The sequence below is a fragment of the Perissodus microlepis genome, chromosome 17 (assembly GCF_051167445.1).
Source record: "Perissodus microlepis isolate ML-2025 ecotype Zambia chromosome 17, ASM5116744v1, whole genome shotgun sequence".
Lineage (NCBI taxonomy): Eukaryota > Metazoa > Chordata > Actinopteri > Cichliformes > Cichlidae > Perissodus > Perissodus microlepis.
The window spans coordinates 11,908,585-11,932,219 of record NC_140477.1 but is presented as its reverse complement, the minus strand read 5'-3'; the positions used below and the strand labels follow the sequence as shown (position 1 = coordinate 11,932,219).

General features: G+C 39.4%; 1 protein-coding gene across 1 annotated transcript in view; it reads left to right on the top strand.

Moving 5' to 3' along the window:
- Nucleotides 1-22,366, top strand: part of LOC146369262 (protein O-mannosyl-transferase TMTC2-like) — a 66,586-nt gene extending 44,220 nt beyond the window's left edge. The window contains exons 3-12 of the mRNA XM_084909620.1: nt 310-1,144; nt 2,070-2,184; nt 2,884-2,969; nt 4,960-5,144; nt 5,381-5,459; nt 7,265-7,386; nt 10,219-10,300; nt 13,162-13,276; nt 15,472-15,535; nt 19,403-22,366. Of these exons, the coding sequence (XP_084765746.1) occupies nt 310-1,144; nt 2,070-2,184; nt 2,884-2,969; nt 4,960-5,144; nt 5,381-5,459; nt 7,265-7,386; nt 10,219-10,300; nt 13,162-13,276; nt 15,472-15,535; nt 19,403-19,606 (1,887 nt within the window). The 3' untranslated portion in view covers nt 19,607-22,366. The remainder of the gene's footprint in view (nt 1-309; nt 1,145-2,069; nt 2,185-2,883; nt 2,970-4,959; nt 5,145-5,380; nt 5,460-7,264; nt 7,387-10,218; nt 10,301-13,161; nt 13,277-15,471; nt 15,536-19,402) is intronic.
- Nucleotides 22,367-23,635: the final 1,269 nt, after the last annotated feature.

Genomic DNA, 23,635 nt, shown 5'->3' with positions numbered 1-23,635 from the left:
TTTCTCTGTATTGTAGGAATGAAAAGATAATAAATTAAATAATATTTAAGCAAGTGCATATCTATAAATTATAATGAAACGTTATTACTTATTATAACACAGAAAAGGATCTTGTTCATATAGACTAAAAAACACAAACAGGACTATATTTTGCTTGAGGGCTGATTTTAAAAGGTCTGATATACGTTTAGATAGCTGTCTAGCAGGAAGTGCATCAGGTGTTCTTGAACACAGACAAAAACCTTTGGCTTTGACCTAAATGTTGATTTAGGTGTTTCCCTTTTAACATTTTTTTCCCCTACTTTTCAGAAAAAGAACATCAATGTTTTGCTGAGTCTTGGCATGCTAGCTTCCTGGGGAGTACTCTTGCTGTCAGCTCGCCTCTACTGGATGGGCAATAAACCTCCAAACTTCTCCAATTCCGACAACCCTGCAGCCGACTCGCCTCATTTCCTCACTCGAATGCTAACGTTTCTCCACCTGCCTGCTGCCAACGCCTGGCTCCTCCTCTGCCCTGACAAGCTCAGTTTCGATTGGTCCATGGATGCCGTGCCCTTGGTCAGGTCCTTGGCCGACTGTAGGAACCTTCACACTGTTGCCTTTTATGTTGGAATGAGCATTCTGGTTTTGTTTGGCCTTCGTGGTCCCACCTCCAAAGTCAAGGAGACCAATGGGAATGCCCATGTCACTAATGGGAAATCCATCACTAATGGTAATGGTTACCACGCTCCTGATGCAAACCATAACACAGAGCATGGCTCTCCAAAAACCGCCCTAAATGGCTCAGCTGGACTGCACCACTGCCCTCCACGGACACCCCTGCCCCCTACAGAAAGCCTAGTACTATTTTCACTGGGCATCCTTTCATTGCCTTTCATCCCAGCCACTAACCTATTCTTTTATGTGGGTTTTGTAATTGCAGAGAGAGTACTATACATTCCCAGTATAGGCTTTTGTCTGCTTGTTGCTGCTTGTGCAAGAGCCTCGTTTGTTAGACTGAGGACTAGAGGCTGCAAGGCTGTGCTGTTGTGTCTCTGTATGGGTCTAGTACTGCTGAATGGACTCAGAACTGTTCAAAGAAACAAAGACTGGAGCAATGAGGAAAACCTCTACAAGTCTGGGATCAATGTGAATCCCGCTAAAGGTAAGAAGGCCACTGGCTATCTTTAGATGTAAGTAGGAATCCTCCTACCTTCAGGCTAAAGCAAGGAGCAAATTTGAATGACTGAATTTTAGAGCTCAATTGATACAGGAATTTTTAGGACTGATAGCAATGTTTTCTTTCCAGCACGTAGAACTTAAACAGAATCTTCATGTGTAGTTATTTATTATTATTAAGATATGCCAGTACAGATATGTCAGCAAAATTTGATAGTAATATCTGCCTGCCGATAAATCATTCAAGCTCTAGTTAATTTTACAAACTCAAAGCTAGCTTATCAATCTTTTGGCCACAGCAACTGTTACTATAGCTATGAAGCTGTTTTTTTATTAGGGGAACATTACGCATCCATTCATGTTATTCTACAGGTAACATTCAAAGATAACGAAGCAGTTTCACAGCATCAATGAATACTGCTACCTACTCAAGATGAAAGTGAACAAAGAACGTAAAAACTCTGCTTGGCAAATGCATTTTTGCCGCTTGGATTTTGTGCTGTGTTAATATTTGTTTCTGTACGTTTTTAGTACATTTGAGACATTTCACTTGTTTTGTTAAAGATGGAAAAAATGGCATGTACAGCAAATTTTTTAAAACTCAAACAATACCCAGTTCTACTTAATATGCATGTTTTTAACTGGGCTGAGATCTGAAACCCACTGTGGGTACCTGAGAAAATAACAGAAAACTGCTTAGAGGATTGTTACACACTTGCCTAAGAATACTTAAATAAAAAAAAGAGAGCACTCTAAATAAACAAGTAAGCATGAGAAGTACAATTAATTGTTTTTATCAAGTGATACTAGTTTACTTTGACAAATTAGCGTGAATAACTGCTTTTACATGAACACCAACTGCATCTTTTTTTTTTCTGCTTTATAACTCTTGACTGGCACATTTCCTCTAGCCTGGGGAAATTTGGGGAACGTACTGAAGAACCAGGGCAAGATGGCGGAGGCAGAGAAGGCATACAGAAATGCTCTGCACTACCGAGGGAACATGGCTGACATGCTGTATAACCTGTGAGTGATAAAGATGCCCGTTCCGCCTCGTGTTTGCATAGTCTTGACACAAACAAGTTCTGATTCCTACCATCCATCACTTTAGATCACTGTGGAAAAGGAAGAGAAAGGGGAGAGAGGAGAATGCATATAGACACAGAGTGACTAGCAGGAAAAACTTACAGAGGGCACACAAGAATAGATCTAACACAGGAGAAGAAGCAAATGAAATACAGAGTATGGCTTGATGCAAGAGAGTTGTGTGTCCCTTGTGGCTCTTTGTACCGTCTGCTGCTGATTTGATTAGTCATGGTTTGCAGGGTTTGGGGGAACACAAAGACACTTAGAATCCTGCAACACAAGGTGTCACAGATGCCAAAACCTCATAGCAGACCCGTGTCTGTAACTCTCATGCAGACACTGTTTTCCTTCCCACTTCTCCGTTCCCTCTCAAGTTACGGGTGCCAAGAAACTGGCAAAGAAACAAAGAGAGAAGGGAAAACTGAAAGGTGTTTTGCATTCTTTAAAACAGAGGCGCTACCTGAGCTTGATGGATGGTTGGCTATATTGGGATTATATTTTAGTATATGGGATACGGGAAGCAAAAGCTGCCACTTTCACCACTCATTACTTTGATGAGAGGTTAAAGCTTACTTTGCATGCAGAGTTAACAGAAACTGTACTGCAGCTTGTCACATCTTTGCGTTTTTCTTGGACCAGGGGTTTGCTTCTGCAGGAGAATGAACGCTTTTCTGACGCGCTGCATTATTACAAACTTGCCATTGGGAGTCGGCCTACACTGGCATGTAAGTAAATCTCGGAGAGTCTCACTTTTGTAAATGATCTATGAGGCGGTCAGCCTGAGGGGAAGAGCTGTCATCAATTAGACTTTGGGGTTAATTACACTTTAATTTTATTGCTGAGGTGGTTATTCTTTTTTGCATGGACATGTAAAGGGCCAGTGAAGTAATGCAATTCAGTCCTGCGCTTGAGTGTTCACATTAGATGAGGGTCCAGCTTTTACTCTACCAAGTAGAGTAGCTTTATTGTTAGCTTTATCTCTTTTTTGGCATGTATTTATTTATGTGTCCTACTTTTCTCTGCTCTGACCTCAAGTTCTGCCTCCTTTAGGCTGTATTATCATGTTTTTCTGTGTAGATCGTCAAGTTTTTTTCTTTGTTTAAAGCTTTTTTTTTTATGTTTATTGCTCTTTTATTTACAGTTGATGATTATTTATTTGAACTGTTCTTTTTCCAGGGTGGAATAATTGTACAGCATATATATTTGACCTCAAAAAACAGGAATTTTGGCTGCACAAGTGTGAATTTATTTTGGATTTTCGTTAAGATCAAAACTATACATACATGCTCAAATATATGCACATTCTCATTTCCATCTTTTAATAAGAGGTGTTAAAGGTTCCACGATGCCTTTTAACGTGACGAGTTAAAGCCCTATTAACTTCCTGCTTGTGATCATGAATCACTACAACTTGCTGCTTCTGTTTGCAAACATAAACAAAAGAATTGGTTTAACAACGCTCATTGGATTGACCAAAACTCAGAACAATGGGGAAGTCCAAGGAACAGGAGTGAAGCTCTAAGAAGGAACTGGAGATTTACACAAACTGAAAAATGTCTATATTACTATACCACTACTAATTCCAAGATCGCCTGCTTCAAATTCAACACCTTTAAGTTTGGCTGAAGTTTGTAGCTCACATGGACAAGTGAAATGCCTTATGGCAGGGGTTTCAAACTCCAGGCCTCGAGGGCCGGTGTCCTGCAGGTTTTAGATCTGTCCTTGATCCAACACAGCTGATTTAAATGGCTAAATGACCTCCTCAACATGTCCTGAAGTTCTCCAGAGGCATGGTAACAGTAATCATTTGATTCTCTTGACCCAGGGTGATTTTCTAAAACCTGCAGGACACCGGCCCTCGAGGCCTGGAGTTCGACTCCCCTGCCTTTAGGCCACATGAGATACAGATTGACCTATATGTCCACAATGATAACAGAGATGTTTGGGTGAATAAAGGTGAGGCTTTCAAACTAAGAACACTGTACCAGCTGTTAAGCATGGTGGTGGTAGCATCATGCTCCGGGGCTGTTTACTGCCAGTGGTAACGGGAGTAACTGTACACTGCACAAAGTGGATGGAATAATGAAGAAGGAAGACTACCTCTTCAAATTCACTTAAAATCAACAAATAGATGGTTTAAATGTGGGCACAATTGGGTGCTCCAACATGGCAATAATCCCAAACACACAGCAAAACTGGCTTTGGAGTGACTAACTTCTGTAATGGCTTTCCCAAAACCTGACCTCAACTCTATTGAAAATTTGTGGACTTTGTTTAAAAGCCTGGTCTGTGCCAGGAAACAAACCAATTTAAATTTACTCTAGCAATCGTGCTGAGAAGTGTGGTGAAAATTCCAAAATTTCTAGAAGCTTGTTTATTTATTCCAAAAGCGCCTGGTTGAAGTCAAACTTTCTAAGCGACATTTAACCATATATTAGTGAGGCTGTATGCATACATTTGAGCCTGTATGTATAGTTTTGAACTTGTGGTGATTAGAGAAAATCCAAAATAAATTCAGACTTGTTCACCCAGTTCTTGTTTTTTAAAGTCATTAAAAATGGAAAAAGAAACAATTAAAAACAATGATTAAAATCCTAAAATTACCATGACGTTCTGTTCCATGATGAGTGTATGTAAACTTCTGAACACAAATGTATTTATATCATTTCACATGCCTTTAATTGAACCTGCTTTTTCTTCACTCTGAACTCACAGCGGCCTACTTGAATATAGGAATAATTTTGATGAACCAGGGCCACCTGGAAGAGGCCAAACGCACCTTCCTTACTTGTGCTGACATTCCCGATGAGAATTTGAAGGATCCTCACGCTCACAAGAACTCCGTCACCAGTTGCCTGTACAACCTGGGAAAACTGCTCCATGAACAGGGCCAGCAGGAGGTCAGTGTGTCCCGTTTGTGGGAAAAGGGCCCAGCGAATATTTGAAGGAGCTGAGAAGTACTTGTTTTGTATCTCAGCTTTCATAACATGAATAAACAGAGAAGGACCAAAATAATTTTTGTAACGCTTTCCATTAGGACTTGCCGCTTGTGATTTAACTACTTAGTTAAAGGCCACAATTATGGTGACGCGAACTGAAAACTGAACTAGCTGAATTAACTATTCTCTTTCTACAGGAGGCCTTGTCTATTTTCAAGGAGGCAGTGCAGAAAATGCCAACGCAGTTTGCACCACACAGCCTTTTCAACATGATGGGTGAGCGACTAGCTTTTTTTCACCTATAATATCTGTTTTAAACAGTAATAAAAAAAAATCTATTTTTAAAAATCACTACAAAGGTGATTCCTGCTTGAAATGTTAATAAGCATCTCGATGAGATAACGCTACTATTTGATCTATAAAATTACACATTCATGAGCTGTGAAGAACACAGTAATAATGTGAGTTAAAGCTGTGCAATCTGACATTATTGTTCCCGTCTCAAGTGTTGGCCTTCTGGCTTGTGAGAGCTTAAAATGTGAGTTAAACAAATTGCCATTTAATCATTGCCGAGGAACCCCACCTGTTGGATTCCACCACTGTAACTCATAAACGATGTGTCCACACACTTTGTGTCCTCTTGAGGAGAAGTGAAGCTCATCTGTGGAACGAGTCACATCCCCCTCTTTGTTATTGTAATACTAATTACATTATTGTAAACTCATCCCGATGACATAGTTGAGATTGCAGGGAGATGTCTGCATAAATTCCTTTGACAGGCAGGCTGAAGGAAAATAAGATGTGTGTTTAGTCAGGTGGAGAGAGGGATTAAGGAAGAGTGTTTGGATTAGTGTAATGGGAGGGGATACTGAGTATATGTCATCAGCCTATCTTCTTACTCTAGGGGCCAAGAGCATGCCCTCACATCCAACAACATCTCTGAGTTTTTATAACCAGCTTTTGTCCTTTCAGCGAAATTTCAGATTTATCTACATTGTGGTCACTTCAGTCAGCATGGGGTTAAGAAGAATTTGAAGTTGCTCAAATGACCTATTACAGCGAGCCATTATAATGAGAACCAGTATTACATCATTATCTGTTTATCTCAGATCCAGACAGCGCAGAGTTAACGTCCATGAATAAATTAATCAGTTAGACGTCCAGCATGTTCTGCTGTTAGATGAAGTTCAAAGAGCTTCACAGATGACTGACGAGCTAATAACAAGTCAGAATAAATGCAATAAAAACAATGCAATTAATTATAGATTAAAAGTACCTTAAAGAAGACTAAAAAGACAAAAAAGATCAGAAGGAGAAGAATCAAATAGGATAAAATAAGCACCCTTAAATAGATTAATATTGTAGGAGCTACAAAAACTGACTGGAAAAATGAAATGCTGAAATAAAAGAGAAAAAAATCCCCAAAAAAAAAAACTGATTAAAACTGACACGAATCAGTACCCACAAAGAGTAAGAACAATTATAAGTGTAATATATAGTACAGAGTGCAACAGTGCTCACCCACTTTCGTAAAGGCTCCAAATCTAATAACTGATTGCCCATTCAGTTTCCCCATTGATGTTTCTGAACGTCCTTGCTTAAAAAATGTTTTAAGCTTGAACCAAGCCAAAACTGACCTCCACAAATCAGGGGTGTCACTGTTCCAATTTAGTATTGTGAGTTTTTTTTATGACACATCACAAAGGCTCAGCTTATAGTAAGTCTTCTTTGGATGATTCTAACACTATGGCTCATAATCAAGAATATGAGAATATGAATGAGATTTTTACCTCTAGAACCTCACTGTACTCAATTCTAAAATATGGTATTATATTTATGTTGTTGTTTTTTTTTTAGTTTAGTTTTTTTTTCTTGTACTTTAATCAAGAACAGGTTCTTATTTTCACTGAAAAAGGCAAAGCCCCTTGATGAAATAAGTGTGTAAATACAAGTAAGTGTACAAGGGTCAAAACACCACCTACATTTTTTTAATAAAAAAAATCTTAAAATGCATATGCTAAAAAAACATAAAACAAGTTCCTTTTATTATTGATATTTTCCATTCTCCTCTCTCCTTTCAGGAGAAGCCTACATGAGGCTGAACAGGCTGGAGGAAGCAGGTCACTGGTACAGAGAGTCCCTCAGGGTCAAGCCTGACCACATCCCTGCCCACCTCACTTATGGAAAACTGCTATCCATCATTGTATGTTCCCTTACAGACACACACACACACTCACACAGAAAGAAGCAGAAGACAAAGCATTATCTTAGTAATGACTGCAGTGGTTAACTATGTGGCAGAGTGTAATTAAATGGGACCTGGAGTGGCACAGTGGAATGATGAATAATGCATATAGAGCAACTTATGGGGCACTGGAGCAAGGCGAACCCATCCTATTGATTTCCCTGCAGAGACTGAAGAGCTGTGATAACTGTTATTACATATGGGCTTTCTGAGTATGAAAGGCAAGGGTGGATTCAAAATTCATTGTGTGACCCTTGCAGCTACTAGTTGGACAGAACTTTCACACTTTTCACACACTTTCCACACAGTGTGAAAGAAAAAAAAACTGAAAAACTGAAGGCAGAAATGTTAAATAGATTTTGGGTGAGCTTAGGATGATCCTGATCCAGGACTGATGCCAACAAACTGCTGTGTTGGAGCAGGGTAAATGCATGGCTGACATCTGAAGGTCAGGGAAGCAGAGAGCAATCCCTCTGTGATTGGATGACCCTGATAAACCATGTTTCTTTTTTTTCTGTCTTTCATTACATGTGCCTGTATATTCATGGGAGTGTTAGAAGACATCCAAGGACACACAAACTTGCCCAACTTCTAAATGTTAAACTTCCTGTCACTTCTTGTACTTCCTCCACCTCTCCCATTCCATTAAACAAAAACAAATACACATGCATGTGACAGATGTGTGAGCAGCTGAGTCAAGTTTAGATTTGGGAGACAAACTGTGTTTCCTGCGTAACCTTTTTTAACGACGCTGACCTCTCTCCTTCCACGGCTTCGGGTGCTGAATAAAAACACAACCGAGCTGAAGTTACAAAACCGTTATGTGCACACTGGCAGCTGCAAACCCTAAGGGCTTTAAACCTTACCTCTGACCAGTTCCCCGTCTTTGCTGAAAGATGTAAAGATATGCAGCATACGCACACACACCTTAAGTAGGTTCACATTAGAGTCGCCGAGGGTGGCCGGACATCTGCTCTGCTCCCTTATGCTCAAGGGGCTCCAGATCTATGCACTCACCACGAGGCCACCTCCACTACTAGAGGGCTTAAGAAACATGAGATTGGATGGGCTCGGGACAATAGGCCAGTGGATGGGCTTATTATTCAATTACTCTCCTTCCTTATTGAATCACTCCATCAGCTACATTTTTGGCCATCCTGCTAGAGTCAATCAACAATACAGACAGGGGAAGGAAAGGTCAAACTAGAGCCTTGTACTGTGGTTCACCCCAGCCTACACTGTTTTTCTTTGAAACGTGGAATATTTTAGCTCGAAAGTGACCACATTTCAGCTTTCAAAGTTGCCCACAAAAAAGCTACATATGTAAATCCACAAAATAATAGGCAGAACCTGATAGTCTCGCACACGTCCACATCCGTGAGCAAATAACAAGTGCAACTCCAAAGCCGCTAGTGTACTCTTTCCACTATATTACAGGCCTCCTTGTCTGTCAGACGTATCTTGCTGGAGTCAGAGTGGTGTGGTGTGCATTAAGGAAATTTGTGGTCATTCAACACCATGAGACTTATGACTTTAATCTCAGCCGTATATTTAGATAATTCGGCGCTAACTCTAACTATGGTCTTGCACTGTGGAAGACCGCACGATAAAGTACGTAGAAGCACCTAAACTAACCTTTTACTCAGCTACAAATCACGGAATATCCTTTTGATAGTTGTTTGAAAATCATCCTTTTTCCACTGACCTGAACTCGTCCATAAATCTGCTAAATGATGATTTGCTTCTACCTAAATGGACTGAACCACTGTACTTTCTGATGGATGTTTAGGGAAAAGGTTTAATTGAATGTAAAGAGTGTGGAGCCAAAGAAAATGTGAAATAAGCCATCTATGCCTGATATTCGGTCATTCACTTAGAGCGATTGGCGGCACTGGGAGAAGCTAATGAAGCAAGCCTCATTTCTTGTTGCATGACAAGTCCGCTGGCAATATAGAAGCAATCGGCGCTGACGTGTGAAACAAAAGAGGTGGAGAAATTCAGCCTCGTGAACAGAGGCAATAGAGTCTGCACACAAATGCGCCCACACCAACACCTTGGAGGTTTTTCCTCTAACGGTTTGGCATGAGAGATTGTGCGGCTGTGTTTTTTAATAGCGTCTCTTTTCTGCAGATATAAAGAAGTTGGGTTGCTCTGACTCAAATGAGGCCTGCTGATGCACTACAGTTTTTCAGATGCAAAGAAATACATGCTCAGGCCCAGCTATACATATTGTGTGTTACATAATATGTACTGTGGGTGGTCAGCATAATCTATACCATTTTAAACCATGTCAAAACAATAGTGTTGTGGTTTAAACATTCACCATTTGCCTAGCTTCCCTGTTCCATCCTGGGAGGAGACGCAAATCCCTTTGGGTTTGCATCAGGAAAGGCATCTGGTATAAAAAGTGTGCCAAATAAAACATGTTGCGCTACTTACTGTGGTGAACCCTTGTGAATACGGGAGCAGCTGAAAGTAGGTTTAGCTTTTTTTAAGGTTTATGTTTTTAACCCTTTGTTTTAATCTTTAATATGTATATTAGATTTCAGAGCTGTCTTTACAGCTAAAAAGAATTAATTTGATGGGAAAAGAGGAGCTTATGAATGAACAAGTGTTTGGCAGTATTGATTTACCCCGAAGTGCATTTATTTCAGTATGCTTTCTTTCAGGCCTGCAGTGTTCAGGTTATGTTGTATAAGTGGAATAATCAAGGATGTAACAAAAACCTCTCAAAAAAACTCATGTTCAACCATCATTTATAATGACTTGAGTTGCTTTTTGCTTTTTAAGGGGCAGAAAACAGAAGCGGAGAGATATTACCTGAGAGCTATTCAGCTAGACCCGACGAAAGGAAACTGCTACATGCACTACGGTAAGAAATATATTAAAAGATTTATTTAGAGACATGTTAAACAAAGCCTGTTTAAAAATAGATATTCTAATTATAAAACCATGAATGCCTTTATCTTCAGAAGTGTCTGCCTGTAGTTGACGGACAGTTTTGAAGTTATTTTAGCGACAATCTAGTTTGAAGTGTTTTTCTACCAGCTAAATCATGCATGGCTGCCAGTACTGTAAGGCGTTGCATTAATACGGTTATGATCGGCCTCTGCTGCCTTCAGCTGTGCTCACACTCGCAATTCTTTACCCTCCACAAACCAAGACAAAAACTTAATGGCGTCACCCTCAGAGTGCAATTAAATTTACCATGTCATTTGACAAATAATGTTATAAACCACACTGGTTCCACTCTGATTGCTTATGTAACTCGATAAGAATTATGGGGAAAAAAATCAAAGCTGGGAGTTAATAATCCAGAAATGTCAAATCTCTCAGTGCTTTTATTAGAGTTCCGTAAAATAATGGCGGTAACACGCTGTCATTTCATTTTTTTGTTTGTACCAGTGCTGGCACTGTTGGAGCTGTTTGAAGCGTTGCAGATGGTGCAAACACACTCAGAAAAAGCCACGTATGCTGCGTTTATCTGCGTGAGAAGACAGAGTCTGAATACACATTTTACGATTGTTAAACACGGTACCGTGTTCCTCCCACGCCGCTGTTATTGAGGCTTTTCATATCAGCTTGGAAGAACAGATTCCCTTCTGCTCCAAGGGGCTATCTCCGGGATATTCATAGGAAATGAATTCTGTGTTATCCCGCTCAAAGCACCATTGTGCATTGTCCCTTTCTCCTCTTATCTCCTTCTATTCCTCCCGGTGCTTTCTCTGCACTGATATCTTTGGTTTTCAGTTTAGATTGGTCAGTGTATGAAGGGTCTGTCTGCTGCTGACTTTGGACGAAGCAGTTTCCCCTTCTGAAGTCCTTACGCTCTTTCTCTCCATTTTCTTTTTTTCCAATGTTATCTTGTAGCTTTTTGCTATAAGTGATGTTTATTTGGGCTGCCTCCTCCCTTTATCGCACATCTGGCTGCCTTTGCTATCCTGGGGTCACTGGATAATCTCCAGGTGTGAGTATGTTAGGAGTGATGCTATCTGTTCACATTATAGAACACCAAATACACGTACAAAGATGTGCTCGGAAGGAAGGACACAGAGGGTGAAAGCTAAAACAAAGACCCCTTTCCTGTCATTGTTCTCATTTTAATGCAGAACCATTTCTAGGTAGTCTCCTTTGGAGTGCGCTTGGTTTTCGGGAATCTCAGGCAAACACAGTTAGCATTCAGTGCAAGAATGCAAACAGGCATACACCTGAGTTTATCCCTACATTGCAATTTTTTCCAGCATTCAGTAACATCTGTGGTTAGGCTTGGCTGTTCATTTATAGCCGCTGGTGCAGGGAGTTGAAGGTGCTGAACCAGGTGGCAAGACTCACACAGGAAAACCCATGAAAACCTGCGTCTCATCTGTGTTCTCAAACGCTGCCGAGCAAAACAACAATCTTTCAGTCTATCACTGTCGGACTTGTCTCCTGCTTTCCCTGCCTCTTTTTCTGTCTCACGCATTTCTTACTCAGCTTCCATTCATCTTCGTTTCTTTACACACCAGTCACCATCTTTACCTGTCATTACTCTTCTACAAGATGTCCCCATCTCATTCCAATCCCATTGGTTTGCTGCAGTGCGATAACAAGGAATACAGTTGTGCATTTGCTTGGTAAAATTGAAAAGGAAACAAAAAGCCCCCGTAGCTCTGGTATCTTTATTTTGTATATAAAGATTTGCTTAGGCACAGTTATTTTTAAAACTAAATGCTAATGTCAGTATGCCAGAATTTTCAGTGTTGATGCAAAAAGTGTTATTAGTAGTAGGAATAAATTGAAATTTTGAACTAATAATGGCCCTATATGAAATGTGCTAAAATATTTCTACATCTAGTAGATGAATTGAATCTGAAGCTTAATGATACATGTTCTGGGCACTATCAATATATTTCAATAAAGAGACATCATTTGGAAAAAACTGACAGGATTTATTGAGATACAGAATTCAGCTTCCATCCATCCATCCATTCGCTTCCGCTTATCCTTTTCAGGGTCGCGGGGGGCGCTGGAGCCTATCCCAGCTGTCATAGGGCTATAGGCGGGGTACACCCTGGACAGATCGCCAGTCTGTCGCAGGGCCAACACACAGGGACAGACAACCATTCGCTCTCACATTCACTCGCACACCTAGTGGCAATTTGGATTAACCAATTAACCTATCCCCACAAGCTGCATGTCTTTGGACAGTGGGAGGAAGCCGGAGTACCCGGAGGGAACCCACGCAAACACGGGGAGAACACCACTGTGCCACCGTGCTGCCTGCAAAATTCAGCTTATCTGTTTTAAAATTAGATTATGGTTGGTAGATAGATAGAATTGATAGGAGTTAGGATAGGACCACCAGGAGTCTAGAAGCTGCAGGTGGGGAAGATGGAGGCTTGGATGGGGTTCTGGATGACCAATGTGAGGCAGATATGGGGAGGACGTGTCTCAAATCTCACACAAATAACAGTCTGAAAGACAGAATGACAGAAAAGCACTGACATTTAAAGCACACAGAACAAAGCTTATTAGCTTGCAAAACGTGCAAAATGATGTCAGTATTGAGTCTGACGGCATGGGAAAATGGAAGAGATGTAAAGAAAAGACTAGCAGCTGAACACCCAAGAAGCAGACGGATGAGTGATTACAGATCTTCCATACTGGACTTACGAATAAGCTCCATTTCTGTGACACAGGAGCTAACAGGTTCTTAACAGAACTTCTGCTACCCTCATCTTTCTTTCTTTTCAGGACAATTTCTGTTGGAGCAGTCCCGTCTTGGCGAGGCTGCGGAGATGGCGGAAAGAGCCGCAGAATTGGACAACTTTGAGTTTGATGTGGTCTTCAGTGCTGCTCATATGCTCAGGTTGGCTAAAATCGCACTTTGAAAAAGCTGTGTTTCTGCGTGGGGATTCCCTTACTAGTACAGAATTTTGAATGAACAGATATTTCAAGGAATTACGGTGTTTTGGAAATTCATTATTTGCTGAGTTTGCCCTCATGCTGCCTCAACATTTGTGGGTTTTGTTCTTTACCACTGCCGTTTAAAAGCCATCTTTTCAAATATAAATTATACCAGCGTTACAGAATAGTAAAATGTCCTCTCAGTGGAAAAGCTGCTGGTAAAGTTTTTATGTATTACATATATAAATGGAAGTGGTGAGGTTTCTGTGCACGGCTTGTAAAGAAGCCATTGGAGAATTTTTCCCTCAAAGTTTGGCAACCGTGTACACGGACAGCTTATAAATCTTAAAATGTGTCAAAAGGGACTGCAAATGTCCTCTACTCCCAGCAACTGAGGGAAAATATTGGAATGATGAACCTTAACTCATTTTTGCTCTACATATCTGGAAAAGTCATTTCTTCTCTGAAGCATCTCAGTGCGCTGCCACAGAGGGTTTGTAAAAAGTTAAAAGTCTAAGGGCTTGACTGAGGTTTGCATTCGAGAACCTAAGGATAAATCTAAATAAGTCATTCCTTCGAGTTCTGATCCGACTGGTTATTTTAAGATGAGACCCACAGGACATAAATCCAAACAGATTAGGATTAGTGTTTATTGATATGATGCCCACCTGTCAAAGCTAAAGCTGTCCTGCCTGATAATAAAGATAAGCTACAAACCAGGGCTTGCTTTATGTGCAGTGACTGACTGAGCATAAACAGGATGATAAGAATGACCTGACAATCCAGTGCAATGTAGGATTTGCCTGTAATTGTTCTGCACAAACTAACTCTAAATACACATCATGCAAGTGTAACATTGCTGTTAAGTGACGTGTTTTACCGACACAAATCTATGCTTTATTTTTCAGGCTGAGGATTAGGAAGTCTGCAATTTTCTAATCAGAAAAAGAAGGAAATGACTTTACTTTTGACCTCCCTGATACCTAAAGATTTTGACTTTAAACGTGGCTTCCTGTAACTTTATCTGTTATTTAATGACTCTCTAGCAGTTCCCCAAACAAAACAAAGACCAAGGAAGGACACTAGGAGATGACTATGATATCCATAATGTGCCCTTTATTTTAAAGCCTTATAAATACAAATTAGCATGTCAGGAAGGAAGGGCTTTATTAACTTTGGCACAGCAAAGTCCAGATCATGTACTCCATGAATAATGTTAGTGTAGAGCCGATTAACTACTGCTACTGTACATACCCAGCTGTAACATGTCAGGGAGGACTTTTGGTGCTTCAAGCAGTCTTGGCATCAACATCGTCTGCTTCTCTTTATCTATTTATACATGAGAACCTCAAAGTAAGGCCTAATGTGGTGAATCAGTGTCCAAACACATGATCCCATTTATGTCAAGCCTATTTGCCGCTTGTCCCAGAATATTGTTTACCGGTGGCTATATTAGAAGCTCCAGTATTTTACAACATCACTGCAGTAGGCAAAGAGTTTGTACTGTCATTTGACAATTACGTGAGACAGAATGTAAGCAAGTCTTTCAAACCAGTAAGTCATTTTTTAAGCCTTGGCAGGTACAAATAGTAGTATAATTTTCACTATGACTTGCTATTCAGTCAAATACTTTAACGCAGTGTGTAAAAATGTAGTGTGAAATCTTGCAGCTTGTAATAGTATTATACAAATTGAGTCGATCTGTATTTACTTAAAATAAGAGTTAAAAGCAGCAGTTACCAACTTGAGGTTCAAGACCCTCTTTAGAAATTTGATCTCACTAATGACTCGAAAAATTGTTAATTATAATTGTCAGAAACGGCCCAAAAATGTAATTGTGGAGCTTACTCTGTATGTGTGTGTGTGTGTGTGTGTGTGAAATTTTCTTAGCTTAAGTATCATTGTGCCTATTAGTACTACACCAGCAGAATTTAAATGACACTAATGACTACATGAATTAATTTGACTATGTATGAGTGAAATCATACACATTTCTTTCTTACGTTAAATGAACAATATTCACAATAATTTATATACTAAGAAGCTTAACAATGAGTGAATACAATCATTAGCTGGAAAATATATTAGTTTTTATCTAACATAAAAAATATCTTATAATGTGCAATTTTTTTACTCTCCGCTCTTCTTTCTCTTCAGACAGGCCAATCTAAACGAAGCGGCGGAAAGGCAGTACAAGCGTGCAGCCAGCCTCAGACCAGATGTAAGTACCTGGACTGGTAGGCCTGTTAGCACTTATCATGGAAATGCACACACACGCCTGCACTGTAAATTCAATTTACAACATACTATGTATTACCCATCATTCTGACATTACGTTATAGTACTGTTGTTCCTGGCAAGCAGTGATAGTGCTGGAAATGAAATGGAAACTGTGTTCTGGTCATGCCTGTGAACTGGTACCTTTATACAACCAACCAAATTCCAAGTGAGAAAAGAGCTCAGTGATTCAGTTGTCTGACACTGAAGTCACGCTCTTAGCTTCAGAGTAAATGCTTGATCATAACACTATAGTTAAACAGACCAAGCTTTGCAGAGATCATGTCTCTTGATGTCTGCACAAGTGGTTGAGGAAGTTGGGAGCTATTATAGCCTGTCTGTCTGGTATACCTCAGTCACTTCAAAGGGAAAGGGTGCATGGACTAGTCTGTGGAAGGTGATTTAGAGTTATAGGAACCCCTGTGTTGTTAGACAAGGTCTGAAGGAGCTTCCTGGAGTCATTTATTATGTTAGTGTGCTTACTGATGCCCTGCTCTGTGACTTATGTTCAGTTATATGACGGGGTTAGACCTCATCCTGCCTACACTGCATTAACTGGTGTAAGTCTATAAGGCTACACCTTTTATAGAAGCGTTTCCCAGCGTGTTTGTCTAACACATTGTGCAAACGTCTTGGGCCAACTCTTATTAATTTATAGTTTATTCCAAGTTAAACTGCTTAACACTGACCTTTGCCTCATCCAAGCAACAAAAGGATGAGTCAGTGTTGTGTCTAGACATAGCAGACATCTTAGCAAAGAACAAATTTTAAATTGCATATTTAGGTCATTTGCTACCCAATCAACTGGATCAAGAAAAACCTACTCTGGTAACAAAATGTGTTAATATGTGTAATATTTAACCCTTAAATGGCTATCGAGAATGTATAAGCTATTAATTCAAATTGATCAATCAAGTGGCAGAGAGATTTTTCCATCAATCCAGATTAAAACTTCTGAAAACAATAATGCTTAAACACCTGCAAACTAAAAGCCTCAACTTAGAACTTGTACAATACAAAATTTTGAATGGGCACTACTGTTTAACAGCGGGGTGCATGTGAGCTTTTAAAGTCGTTCAAGAAACCTGGAGAACTATTTCTAAAGACTTTTTAAAGAAATTAGCAGAAAGTTTGCCTGTTAGAGAGTTCAGGCAGTGCTGAACAATGTTAAATAATAAACGTGGTCACAGTACTGTTGCTCCACAGTTTCGCAAGTTAAACACAAGTAACTTAGAACTGGTAAGATTATCATATATGACCTCGGAAAACAAAAATGTTTTATTATGTTTAGTTCTAACTAACCATGAACTATAACTGTTTTCATTAGGAATTTGATATATTTTATGGTAGTTAGGCATTTATGCAGCTAGCTGGCTAGCTACATGCTAGCTGCTTCTGCTTTCTATTTATGACCTTTACTTAGTTCAACCTTGGAGACTGACTCACGTATCAGTTCTGGAGACTTATTTTAGCTAAACAGTTTAGGTCTTATCCACTCCATTCAGGTAACAGTTAGTCATAATATAGCCAAGTCATGTAGCTAACCCTCTTGTATAGTTTCTGTTTAGTTGTATATCAGCTAATGTATCCTTTGCCCCAGCTAGTTCTCTAACTTTGCTGAAAATGGAGACTAGTAATATAATACTTGTGACCTTTGCTCTAACAGCCTTTGTGCTTGTTATTCCTACAAGGAATTTCATTTACGTTGCCTCGTGTTCCCATATTGGTGCTGTTCCTGTTACTATGGCCCTTAATTCTTTACTTTTAGAGAGCTTTTTAAAATAAGCTAATCTGACCTACTGCCGTAGGGAATATCTATAGGCTTGGTATTACTATTTTATACAATCTGACACTTTTAAAGAGAAAGGCTGCCTTTCTCTTTATATCCTGTTTAAGCCTTAAGAGCTCAGTCAGATCTTTGACTAGAAGAATACTGGTTGTCCATTTTAATTTGAAAAGCTGTGTGTTTACATTTTGTTCTGTAAGAAATATGTTTCTTCAATCCCAGTCATTATAATTCACAGTCTTAAAGCCTTCACATGCACTTTCAGACACACTGAGGGGCTCCTCTTTTCATTTTTCAGGACTATAGTGCCTCTTCTCTTTGACATTTTCGCTGCACATGTCTGCTTAGTGAATGACAGTCTCTCAAATATCGGCTTAATCCAATAGCTTTCAGGTCATGAAAGATTCAGCTCTGACTTTACGTGCTAAGAAAAGCAATGAATATGTGCCCCCAGAGAAAGGTGCGAGGGTGTTTTTCATTTTACACACTAAAACGCTGTATTTACCCACTCCGAGATTCATCACAAATATAATGTCGAGTCTGAGCAGAACAGGCAATGCTTCCAGCGTGTGAAAATTGTATAATCATGACACAGTACATGTCTTGCTCCCGGCAAATCAAAAATTATGATACGATGAGGTTATGTTGTAATTTGTATGCGCTTAAGATCATAATCCCTCAAGATTTCAGTGCTGGTGGATGTGACTGCACCTGTCATTACTGTGGTAACAGTGAGTGTGATTTAATACTATAACAAATGTCCTCTGAGAAAGAGAATTGAACAGAATATGCTGGATAATGTGATCATATTCCACTGTGGCTTAAAGGCCTCTACTCAAAAGCTGTGGATCAGAGGTCGATACTTTCTTTTTCGTCACAGAGGGTAAAAATACCGAAACTTTTACCCTCAAACTGCCTGTTTTCTTTCATCTGTCCAATTCTATTGTCCCATGATTGGCTTTGGTGTGATTTAATATGCCAGTGTGTTGCATATTCCCCTGAATAACAAAGGAACCCTCATTAAGAGTAAGAGTAAGTATGCCTCTCCTGCCTACAAAATTCCTGTATGATCAAAAACTGAGGAGCTCTGAAATTCTGAAATATAACATTTAATTATAATTATTGTCCTTTTTTGTGTAGGTGAGAAAAACAAATAGTTAGCTGTATAGCTGTTTTCCTGTAAAAACTGCAGTTAATCAACAGCTTTCCAACATTCTCACTGCTTTAAATAATCAAGCTCTATATGTGTGCATTTGTTGAGTGCGCTCACAATCACTGAAAAGTGGAACGTAAACAAGTGAAAAATCCATGCTGAGGAGAGGCAAACAGTTGTGTTCATGCTGGGAAAATCTTTTGATTTACTTTCCAAGTTAGTAACAACATGTCATGCAGTGGGGATGCAGTCCTGGGAACGAGGCCAGGCCTGGGCGATTAGGTGCAGATGATTTTGAGGATGAGATATGGGTGTATTTGTTAGTTACGGATGGCTATGACTTAGATTTTGTAGATCCCCACAACTGGACTGCTTTTCAGGGTCATATGGTTTCACTTTGCAACTTAAAAGTATGGCATTTTAATCAAGAGGACTCCAGAAACACTCTTCTCAATGGGTTTGATCGTGCATATCACAATAAATACTGAGCCCTTGCCCACACACAATCTGTAGCTACCTTTTTGTTTACTGCGGCATTGTCAGAGGACATACTCCTATCTATTTGATCTGCACAGAGAGATTGCGTTCTATCTAATTTAATGGGTATTTGATTTTCTTAAAGAAGGGCCTAAAATAAATTTCACCAGAGCCCTTTCTTTAATCTACCATCCAGACCTGGCAAGCTTCCTAAATTGTGTATCTCACATCATTTTCTGTGTCAGATGCAGAAATAACAAGGGCAGGTTTAAAATGGTTTGCCCAAATAAATGCAAGGTCAGCACTGTTGCAAAACTACAACAAACCTGTATCTTATCACCCTTATGCCTAACATTCACTGCTTCCTTCTTTTTTTTTTCTGTTTTTTATTCCAGTACCCAGCTGCTCTGATGAACCTTGGTGCCATCCTCCACCTGAATGGGAAGCTTACCGAAGCAGAAGCCAACTACCTGCGGGCTCTCCAGCTCAAACCTGATGATGTCATTACCCAGTCGAACCTGCGGAAGCTGTGGAACATCATGGAGAGGCAGGGACTCGGGACTAAACGCGTGCTCGGGATGCAGAAAGGCGATGTTTGAACTCCTCCCTCACTGATGATGTCATCTCCTTCAGAGATATGAAAGAGCTGGTGGCTCAAATTTCACTAAAGACTATTTCTTTAGCGATTCAGCTCACAGTGCTTGTGAAAGACACTTTGAAGGTTTGAGGGCTGGGATTCAGTGGGCATGTGCTGCCTCACAGTATGCCATATTGCCATATGGTAGCTCAAACTACTAAAACAAACTTCTTTTGCATACATTTTTTATAAAATGCTATGATGTTAAATATACATTGAAGTCAAAAGCAAATAATTTGAAAGTCCCCCAAAAATTCTTTAAGGTCTCAAATATCAGCTAATTGTTAGTTGATATAATCTAAACATCTGGCATGATTTAGAGCACTTGATTTAATAAGAGCATACATTCAGGTGTTAATTCTTACAGAATAGATTTTAAAGCGTGGGCACTGATGGGTAAATTACTCAAGTTGTTTCATTATATCAGCTAGTTTAACTGAAAGATGGACTTCACTACCACACTTGTACATGTCAGATTCTATTTGCAGGTCGTAGGGAGAACTACTGTGTGTGTGAAAACTTGTGTAAAGTCTTTTGTTGCTCCCAAAGGAGCAAGTGATGTCACTTCAGTCAGTGCTGATTGAGGCTGAAGACTACAGGTGTGAAAGTTGAAGGAATTCTGGGGGGCAGGAGTTACAAAGAAGCAAGCTTAACAGACCAGAAGCATCTCTATTTAAGTTTCGTTGCTTGTGGTGCGAAATTGAGTTTCGACCAAATTGTTGTCTGTTAAGCTGCATTATGGGCAATGTATGCACCCTTTTTTGGGTTGTTTTGGACAAGGAAGAAGGTCTTCTTTTGCTTAACTGCCCAGTGATAATGTTGTAAGGGTGCAATCCTAAATAGGTGGATTATTTTTTAATTTTTATAATTTTTTTGTAAAGAAAGGAAACGAAATCCCTGATGGATTGCTCAGGATAGTCTAGCTTTGAATTTGTCTCCTAACACACTCAATTAAACATTAAAAGCATGCAAGTGCATAAACATCTTCTAGAACCGCCTTCAGATAAAGTGCTGTACATTGCTCCGAGCACATAAAGGAATAGGTTTGGGCATAATGTGCAGCCAAACACGTCACTGACGATTCTTTGCACGTGGTGCATTTTAAATTCTCGTGACTGTAATGATTAAAAATTCCTCAGTGGTGCCAAAGCTTGTACTGAGTCTTTACACCTCTCGTGCCAAGCAAGAACTTCTCTTCACTCCTGTGTTCCTTGTGTCAAATAAAGATGTTACATTTCATGTGATCAAATTTAATTTATTAATATGTTATTTTCTTGTGAATATGCCAACACTGTGCCGTTTCATTGTCGTATCTACCCACCCTTTCTCATTCCTCCCAATAGATAGGCTACAGTAGGCAAAATGACAACTATATTGAAATGGTTTCATATGTGTATTTTTGTTCTCTCTGCTCAGGGACATCAGGTTGTGATTCCTGTCACAGAAATAGTTTGTGACACAGAGAGAGCTTTTAAAGGATTTTAGAGTTTTATGCTTTTTTTTTTTTTCCTGATGATTGTGATGTTTGGTTAAATTAAAGGAAATGTGTAGCTTAAACAGTGTTGTGTTTTGTAAAAGTGAACCTTTTTCATAATAAAAAAATGATTTTTTTTTTTATTTTAGTGCTCCATAATGTCGTCCAGGATGCAAGTCAAAAGCATAAATTTCAGACAAGTCTGTGGTCACAAGGATACATAAACTCACCCTAGAACCAGGGTGGATCGATTATACAGCATACATTTTTCACAATAAAAAAGGGTGAACAAGATTACATTTATTTTGGAATTTTGCTAATCCGCACAGGGTCAAATGTATACATACAAGCTCAAATACATGCAATAAAATCTTTTGATAAGTGGTACGGAAGGTTCTACAATATCTTTTAAAATTATAAGGCCTATTAACTAAATGTTAAAAATCAAAATTGACTACAACTGGTAGTTACTCTTTGCCAGAATAAAAAGCATTGCTTTTTACAATTATAACCAATGTTTGCATTGTATCCAGCCTCAACAAATGTTATAGAAACACATTTGTCCAGAACACTAAACCTTTCCCCTAAAAAATGAAGTCAAAATATGAGTGTTAGCTCAAGCATCAAAGTACGTACCAAGCCCCCGAGACTAGATTTGCAAATGTAACTGAGAGCTAAAAATTACAGACAGAGCTGGTTTGACAAGACTAGTGTGAAGTGTAATAAGTCTTCCACATGTCTTCTGAGAAGTGACAGGTTAGTACTATATGTCAGATTGCTGGTATATAAAATGCTATATGAACAGCAGCTGAATACATGAATTACCATAAAGCATTAGGAATGAAGATTTATATCAACAGCGTTCAGCCATCAGGGTCTTCTGTTGTGTAACCAACTGCTAGTTTAAGAGACAGGCACCCTCTTGGAGTTGTTCCTCCATTATCTCAGTTATGCTGCTTCAGGCCCCTGCTGCTGTGGGATCTCCCACTGCACCTCTCCTCTACTCTTCAGTCTTCGTATTTATTGACTCTGTGTCCACTCTGTGCTTCCTCTGTACATTTCTGTACATAATGCTTGTCGTGAAGTTGCACATTTCTGACCTGCCGTTACCGGCGTGACCAACCTTCTGTGGCCCACACAACACTAAACACAATACTTTTAACATAGCTGTAATGTATGTTTGTTGCTCCCACGCCAGATATGACATTTTAATCATGAGTTTGATTAAAAATGCTAGTTTTAACCTTTGTATTGAATTAATTATTTTGTGTCTCCTCTCCAGGCTGTACTTAGCTTCCATCTGGTTTGGACCTAGGAGCTGCTAAATCAGTCCAGGCCCTTTTGAGCACTTCCTTTGCAGTGGTGGGGGGTGGGGGGTGGGGGATCGTATTTCAGGGATTTTCAGATTATAATATCTGCTTTTACTCAAATATATTTTGGTTTTATTTTCTGCACTTATATTTTAAAGCTTTAGTCTACTGTTTTGGTGATAAACTGTGTTGTTATAAGTCATACTATCCATACTATCCAGTATTACATGGTATATGGTATATGCAATGAAACCATTAGGAGCTGCAGCATTGAAAAGATACACATGAATACATTTATAATTATGATCAGTTAATATCATGTGTATTTTGTATAAAATAATATGTATATGTTAGTCTGACAAGTGTAACTCCACATAATGAGCAGTGTCACTTTCGGTACTGGACAACAACCACAGATAAACAGACTTCATGTAGTTAAAGTACACAGTTTGCCTCATGCTATGCTCAGGACAGTAGGAGCAAACAGTTCCTATTGCAACAACACTTTTTTTTTTTGTGGGAGTAGATCATCCAGGAGAACACTGGACAGTCAGTCAGCAGGTGGAGTTTTCCTCACTCCCAGCTGGATCATTGCTGCTCAGACCGGGGCTTGCAATATGGCAGCATCAGCTCTCCTTTTTATTAATGGCATGACCATGACCACGACATGCCCCAGCTCAGGTAGCTCCGGCACCATCTCTGACATTCTGATAAAGGTCAATGTGATAAATAAAATAAAATGAAGCTAAATTAAGCTTTTTTTTTTTTTTTTTTTTTTTTAAGAGCATCCAAGACCCAAAATAGAATTATCAAGTACCAAATTCCAGGATTTATTCCATCTCATGAAGACTCTCAACAATGTTGAGTATTTGAGAACTGAAATGTAATTTTCTCTCCAACCCTGTTACCTACTCGTGGTTTCATTAGAAGTGAATAGTGCCACAGTCTCAGTCTCCCCCCTCTGTCACTGACACACACGCACACATACTGATCCACTAATTAGAGTTGGTCTTTTCATAAACTCAACATGTTGATATCATCTGATCAAGCAGACATCAAAGACTTTGTAATCACATGCCAGACTCTCTGAGCACACCAAGCTGTAAATATTTAAGAGGATATCAAACTTGACTCACTTATTGAGTTGAATGAACTCAAAGTCTTAGTTTCTAACATTTTAAAGTGTGCATTCCAAGTTAGCATAAGT